Raw genomic sequence first — 8,130 nt, 5'->3', positions numbered from 1 at the left:
GTTTACCTCTATCTTTGCTGTGACAGATTTATGCCCTTACAGATTTAACATGGGGATAAAAACATATAGGTTATACTATACATTTTCTCTGTAATGTAATTGTAATCCTACTGGTCAATACGCAGAGTATTGACCAGTATTTTAAAAAGACTGGTAAATTGCAGAGTTTGCCTTGTAGCTCTCGGCTCTCTTCACCTATAACACATAGAATAATGTAAAGGAGGCAATCCAGATGGAGTTTGCACACAGCTTTATTAGTATAAATATGGTTGATTATTCCTCTTGTGGGTTTTTTTCTAGGTGGATCCCGTGCTCATGGTCAGCCACTGCACGTTCTTGCCTTTGCTGGTGGAGATGTTATTCTACCGTGCAGTTTTAATATCTCTGACAACACTGACTTTCCGACTGTTGAGTGGTCCAAGGAAGGCTTGAAGCCAGATGTTGTCTTCTTGTACCGGGATGGTTGTGAGGCCTACGAGATGAAGAATCCAGCCTTTGAGTACAGGACAAGCCTCATCGTGAAAGAGCTGAAAGATGGAAACATCTCATTACGGATCTCCAATGTGCAGGTGTCTGATACTGGAAAGTACCAGTGCCTCATATTCCAGAAAAATGCCATCAGGAAGGTTACAAAAGTGGAGCTGGTTGTGGGTATGTCTACTAATGTTCATTTCCACATTGGTAATTCGGCTGTGAACTGTGTGGTCCACCAGCCTGAGAGTTGAATCCTTGCCCATTTATTATATGTATATTAGAGTCAGAGCTCTTAGCAGCATGTAGTTTAATTATGAAGTAAAGCTATGCACCAAGTCTTATAATAGAGGATGTGTAAGGCTATAAAAGACCCCTTTTTTTTATAACTTACCTGTACTACATTTTTAGTTGATGCTGGGTTAGGGTTTAGAAACCAAAACTGTTCAATTAGGCTTACAATAAGACAACCGACTTTGGTTTTCCATGGTGACATAATGTAGATATTACAATCCTTTTTTTATTTTATATAACATTTTGCTTGCCATGAGTTTGGAGAGCTGTTTTATCCGATATATTTTTACCAGGATAAGCTATTCACATCATCATCATTCAGAGGACTCGTTCTTAAGCAGGACCAGGTTCAAATACGTCCTATTGACTTGATTGAAGTTGGGATTCTTTTTCATGAACTGATCATGTTTCTCTTTCATTGCAAGGAAAAGGCTTGTTAATGCCACTTTTTTACCCTTCCTGGATTACATTGGTATCATTTACATGAATGCCTCTGCTCACTATCTTCATCTGTTGGATTCTGTCTATCATGGGGTGTTAAGATTTATAACTGGCTGTAAACTTTTAGCTCACCACTGTGCTTTATGTTCACTGGTTGACTGGTCCTCATTGGCAGGATGGGTCATTGGTATCATTTTATCTATCAATCTGTTTCTCCTTTACTGACCTTTTATTTATCAGAGTACATATTTAGTCATAGACTGCAGTGTTGGGACATCATTACATTTACTGTTCCAATAAGTTCATACGGAGCTGGGAAAGAGGGCATTCTCCTTTTCTGCCCCATCTTCATGGAATACATTACAGAGTGATTTGAAGATCTCTTAATTGATTTCAATTGCAGACTTCAAAAGATGTAGAAATGTTTTTTTGTGAAATCATCAGTGGGAACTTGTTCTTGTTTTTGATATGACTGTGCACATTAAATAAATTTAGCTATTTTATTGTTTTCATTTTAATACTATCGTTATACGGTGCATGTTAAAAAGCAAACAAAGAGTATTATATTAGCGGTTAATGTGGAAATCAGAGGCATTAGGTGTGGAGGACAGTCATGAACTACATTCAGAATCACCTTGTTTTTTTGGTTAATTAGTACATTCATATGTCGCATTTGATCTTAATGGGCCACAAAATATTATCTTTTTGTGAGTCATTTTTTAAGCTTGAAGTATAGCAACAGATTCATATCTTCTACCAAGCCTCTTAGTTCAAAGTATAGATATAGATCTGACTATATGGTCAGGTGTGGCATTGCAGAGAGAACTGGTTTGTTATTAACCTCATGACAATTGCCCAACAGTGAATTGGTCTGCAAAAACATATCCAGTATTTCCCCACCTTGTTTAATCTTTGCCGGTGTTGAATGAAGTGTTTCCTCAATGACTAAAAATGTCAACACAACCAAAACCATGATAATACCTCTACCATGTTTATCAGTTAAATTTTGGTCTTGGTGTGTTATGAAACATCCAAGTATTTTGTTAGTTGAATTTGAAATTAAAACGTGCGTGCTGACCTTTAAACAGCACCAGCCATATCTAGTGTTTAGTCTTAAAGATGGTCATATAACCAGCTATATTTAGTTTCTTGCTGTTGCTTTTTACTACTTGACAGAATTGCATATTTTATGATATTAATGATATTTGATAAATATGGGATCTAAGGTCCTGCAAAAGTTGGCATAATTAAAGATTAGTTCACACAAAATACATTTCCTTTCCACAGGGCACAGAATTCGTTTTTTCAGATGAAGGGACACCTTGACAAACCACAGTCATCTACTTTGGCTTGGCTCCATGTAGCTTTTGAAAAAAAGTAGTTTACTTAATGAAAAGCACAGCTTCTTAAAATTATTGTACGGTTAAAGACCCTTTCAACAATAATAACCTTGAGACAACTGTTACTGTGATTTGTCACCATATACAGTGGCTTGCAAAAGTATTCGGCCCCATTGAACTTTCCCATATTTTGTCACATTACAGCCACAAACATGAATCAATTTTATTGGAATTCCACATGAAAGACCGATACAAAGTGGTGTACACGTGAGAAGTGGAACGAAAATCATACATGATTCCAAAATTTTTTTACAAATAAATAACTGCAAAGTGGGGTGTGCGTAATTATTCAGCCCCCTGAGTCAATACTTTGTAGAACCATCTTTTGCTGCAATTACAGCTGCCAGGCTTTTAGGGTCTGTCTCTACCAGCTTTGCACACCTACAGACTGAAATTCTTGCCCATTCTTCTTTGCAAAACACCTCCAGCTCAGTCAGATTAGATGGACAGCGTTTGTGAACAACAGTTTTAAGATCTTGCCACAGATTCTTGATTGGATTTAGATCTGGACTTTGACTGGGCCATTCTAACACATGGATATGTTTTGTTTTAAACCATTCCATTGTTGCCCTGGCTTTATGTTTAGGGTCGTTGTCCTGCTTTTGCAAGCCACTGCAAATAATTGAATTGTTTAACAGCAGTTTTTATGGGATATGTGTCACTTAGAGTGCCTTTCGTTCTTCTTCAGAAGCAAGTTCTATAAAAAGATTTAGGATTAGACATCATATATTTTAGTATAAAAACAAGAGTAGAACAAGCAAGAAATTAGGATACATGTGTGGCAGAAACATAAATCTGTTTTTGGTGTTTTTACAGTGGCTGTTTCGGAGCCAAAGCTTTCGGTGATTTCAGTGGAGGGCGGTGACATAGCTCTGCATTGCGAAGGAAACTGCTGGCTGCCAGAGCCTCAGATAACATTTCTGGATGACAAAGGAAAAAAGATCTCTGAGGAAAATCCAAAAAGAGAACAAGATGCCCGTGGATGTTTCACTGTGACACGAAGAGCCACTCTGCAAAGAGCTACCAGCAGGTTATACATATATACTTATACTTTCTAAAACATCTATAAAGTGGTTTAGAAATGAGGAAACAAAATATTCATCTTGGCATTAATTTTTTTACAGTACTCTGCAAAACATTTGAACCTCTCTCTTTCTATTCTGCCAGGAAGATGGTAAAACACAGCTTTAAAAAAATAATTCTTTTGCAGGACACTTCACACAATGAAAAGGTCACGGTCCACGAGGACACTTTTTCCCATATAAATGAAGACTCGCTCAAGACTTTTGCACAATACTACAGATGATGTTTTTACTAACCACCTAACAGTAAAATGAGCTTTTCACTAATATAACACTAATTATGTCATTTAGTGTCACCTGCAGAGTTCATCAACCAGAGTTTAACCTGACAAGGGAAACAACAATCCTCATACCAGGTATGCAGGGACTTCACTGTGACATGTGTACATCTTACACCTAAAATCATGTTTTATTTGCATTTTTCATCCATGTGAGGTTTATGTTTTAGAGTATTTTATATTTTCAAAATATTCCAAGTTATTTATAAAACCGCACAGTGTTATGTCATTTTAGCTGGCTGTATGAAATCTGATCTTCAAATGGTTGTCATCACCATTGGAGGAACAGCTGGGTTTCTCTTAGCTGCAGCTGGACTGATTGCTCTTTTGTTTAAGCCATGTGGCAAATTTGGTAAGTAACAGTTCTCAACTAAAAGACGAAAACAAAAACAGTGCTACAGCAAGGCAAGCCACGGAGCCATATACTTTTATATATACTGAGCAGCTTAGACATATTTTATAGTGAGGTATGTCCAGTGATCAGTAATCAGTGTTGGGAAGTGCACACACTGATTCTTAATAACATTAGGACCACTTAAAATTTTACTTACTTACTGATTTTGTCTTCATCATAGCACCTGTTAGTGGGTGGGAAACATTATGGAGCAAGTGAACATTTTGCCCTCAGAGTTGATGTTAGAATCAGAGAAAATTGGCAAGTCTAAGAAATTGTAATGGTTAGGCTAGTCAGAGTATTTCCAAAACTGCAGATCTTGTGCGGTGTTTCTAGTCTGGAGTGGTCAAAATCTATGAAAAATGGTCCAAGAAAGGAACAGTGGTGAACCAGCAACACGATCATAGGTGGCCAAGGTTCACTAATTGTTGTGGGAAACACGGGCTGGACTGTCTGGTCCAATCCAACAGACACGCTACTGTAGTTCAAATTGCAAAATAAGTTAATGCCTGTTCTGATAGAAAGGTGTCAGAATACACGGTGCATTGCAGTTGCATAAGGGGCTGCGTAGCCAAAGACCAGTCAGGGTGGCAGTGCTGACCATTGTCCAGCACTGAAAGCACCAACAATGGACGTATGAGCATCAGAACTGCACCACAGAGCAATGGAAGAAATGGCCAGCTGGATGGCCAGCTTTGTTTGTGTTGCTTACCTGGGGAACACCTGGTATCATGGAGAAGAGCAAGCTGTCAGAGGCAATGTGATCCTTTGGACAATGTTCTGTTGGGAAACCTTGGGTCCTGCCATCCATGTAGATGTTATTTCGATGTACCACCTGCCTAAACATTGTTGTAGACAATCACCCTTTCATGTGAAAGGTGTTCCCTGATAACTGTGGAACCTTTTGGCAGGATAATGCACCCTACCACAAAGCAAAAATGGTTCAGGAATGGTTTGAGGAGCCCAACAATAAATTTGGGGTGTTGACTTGCCCTTCAAATTCCCCAGATCTCTTTCCAATCTGTTTGTCTGTTTGACATGCTGGACAAATAAGTCCTGGGAATTCTTTTCCCAAAACAGTGATTGGGAAAGTGTTTCTGAAGTCATAAATAAAGTGAAAAGCAGGGTAATTCTCTTGTAGCTGTATACATTTTGGTTTCTTTCTACAACTAGATTATTCAGCTGATTTTTTTTTTATTTTATTTTATTTTACAGCTATTGTAAAGCAGCTAGAGACCAAGAAGTCATCAGATCGAAGTATAACGTGTGAAAGCTACCACCTACTGACAACGGACAACTTGGTAAATGGCCACAATGGGCAGATGAATGAGTTTCTTATGGACGATGAGACCATAAAAATACAGAACAACAAAGTTACTCAATACGACAGGGCAACAATTGTTCGACGCCATTCCACAACCACAGGAGATGTTCCAAAACCCTCACAATTATTCTTAAATCATAGCCCTGACATTAACAACGTCACCAGTGTGTACAATCGAAACCCATCTTCAGCTTCAACCAGCATTAACACTACAAAATCTGGCAACTTACTCAAAAGCAGGGGTTCGAAAATTGTTATCAAAAGACAAGACAGCTTTCCAGACCCTGGTCACATATCTCAAAGAAACCACCGTATGTACAGCAGTCCAGATATTTTACAACTACATTCACCAACATCCAACCCTTCTTCTGCTCTCAGTAGCCACCAGATGATCAACTCCAGTGTCTCACCCCATCGAAGCACCCGCCTTCCTCAGCGTAGACACTCCTCAGTACTTCCACATTTAGCAGAATTCAATAACCATCACAACCTCCTGAGAAATTTACCTGAAGGAGATGAACAGAAAGGTTTATTAAGAAATGAAAACAAAAGGAAATGTAAATTGTACTAGAATAAGTGCATGGCAAGGTAATGCTCACTTGGTTCAAATGATTGAAACTCCTTAACTGAGCAATAGGTACTGAAATTTAACACCAGTGACTGATGCGTGGAGTAGGAGCTTGACAGTCAGCTGCAGTGACGTGAGTATTGCACTGGCTGTTGTGGTGCCTCGGTGTTGTTGGAAAAGGGGGGATCTTGGCATCACTGCTTAGATTGTTACCTCTAGATAAGAGTTCAAATAAGTAGTAGAAAAATGGAATTTAAAAGAACTGAGCCAGCCCGGTGGTGTATTTCCAGAAAACTAAGCTAGTCCTACAGACAGTGGCGTGTCTAGAAAATTTTTGTTGGGGGGGCCAGGTAGGGGCACAGATTTGGAGAAGGGTGGCAGATGTAATTGGCAGATAATGTTTAAAAAAAAATTCTACCAACCATTAACCATAATTCAATAACCCTATAAACCTAATAACCGAATGCACTTTTAACTCTTATTAGAATGAGATTTTAACCACTACGGTGCAAAGTTTTTAGATACTGCGTTGATAAAGTACAAGAGATACGATCAGTGCTTTGTCAGTGTTTACTCAGCATTCAAGGACAGCAATATTTGCATAGTATTTTTACTGACATATAGTGCACATATGTTTTGGGCAAAAACATTTTTGAATATTAAAATACGAACATTTGTAACAAACAATTGACAAATTAGCCAATGCCAATGTAAAACTTTATCTGCCTGTTAAAAAAAGAAGATAATCTTCTCACAAACTGGTGTTTGATTTTGAAACAGGAAAAAAGTGGGGAAACAACTGAAAAGACTAACATTTGAATAAAACCTGAAAGCAAGTAAATACTTTCTATGCTGCCTTATGGTAAACTTTGGTAATATTGATCAAGAACAACACTGGCTGATGATGAAATACAGTCAGCTGGCATCGTGACACTGCCAGTATTAACCTGCAGGGCTGGACCGGGACAGAAAATCGGGTATTTTGACTAGAGACCGGCCCACCAGGTATTAAAGCCATAAAGCCTTTGAATGAAAACAAACGCTGTTGTGACAGTGATGTACAGTCTTGCTGGTATATGTATGATTTCTATACATTTTACGTCAGATAAAAACTTTGGTTGTAAGATTTAGATAATTATTTATTAAAAGCGAGATATTTTAAATGAGAAAAAGAAAGAAAAGCATTTCTTTGTGCCCCACCTTTCCCTGTTAATGCCCTACCTGCCCCCTGGCAACACTTTCCTAGATCCGCCCCTGCACAGTTACCAGCTGTCAGCTACCTAAAAAAAGGATCCTGGTGTTATTTGTCTCTCAGAAACAATTCATAACTTCCCTTCAACTCATTCATGTCACCTAAAAGGTAAACCTGTTTCTCCATCACCTGTTCAGCTCTGATGATTCAGTAAGGACATCTCCTGGTTTCATCTTCATGTTTCCCTCTCACCAGATATCCAAACCGACATCATGACCAGCAGCTTTACAGCTGTGGCTCCAGCAAACATCAGCTGATATTAGAAATTAATATTAAATAAATTCTAACAACAGCTGATCAAGCTTAAACGTGCTGCTGTTGTTTAGCGCGACATCCGCTGGTTTCCTCTTTCTGGCGCAAAGTGGGCGATAAATAAACGAGAGAGAAAAGCCGATCAGCTGATCAATGATCAGTTTCGTGATTGAAGTAGCAACAGGAGAGGGAGGGGGGAGAGAATGAGAGAAGAAGAGGCAGCTGTGCAGCGTAACTACAGAATAAATCCAGCTTTGTGTCTTTTTTTCATTATAGGGAAAGTCCTGGACAAACTGCGTCTCTTCTCAGCTCAATACGAAACGCGTAATATTTTCTCTGAATGAGGGACCATTCCATTTTTTAAGGAGCCGTTG

The 8,130-nt window shown here is 38.7% G+C and overlaps 1 protein-coding gene across 1 annotated transcript; it reads left to right on the top strand.

Moving 5' to 3' along the window:
- The first annotated feature begins 306 nt into the window (after window positions 1-306).
- Window positions 307-6,558, top strand: LOC120746868. Its single transcript, XM_040052371.1, has 5 exons — window positions 307-651; window positions 3,423-3,636; window positions 3,980-4,044; window positions 4,202-4,318; window positions 5,576-6,558. The coding sequence occupies exons 1-5, from the start codon at window positions 480-482 to the stop codon at window positions 6,253-6,255; spliced, it is 1,248 nt and encodes a 415-aa protein (XP_039908305.1). The 5' UTR covers window positions 307-479; the 3' UTR covers window positions 6,256-6,558.
- Window positions 6,559-8,130: the final 1,572 nt, after the last annotated feature.

This window comes from Simochromis diagramma, unplaced genomic scaffold (assembly GCF_900408965.1).
Source record: "Simochromis diagramma unplaced genomic scaffold, fSimDia1.1 OVJJ01000365.1, whole genome shotgun sequence".
In the NCBI taxonomy this organism is placed as follows: domain Eukaryota; kingdom Metazoa; phylum Chordata; class Actinopteri; order Cichliformes; family Cichlidae; genus Simochromis; species Simochromis diagramma.
The sequence above is the reverse complement of the archived record's forward strand: the minus strand, read 5'-3'. Positions and strand labels throughout refer to the sequence as shown.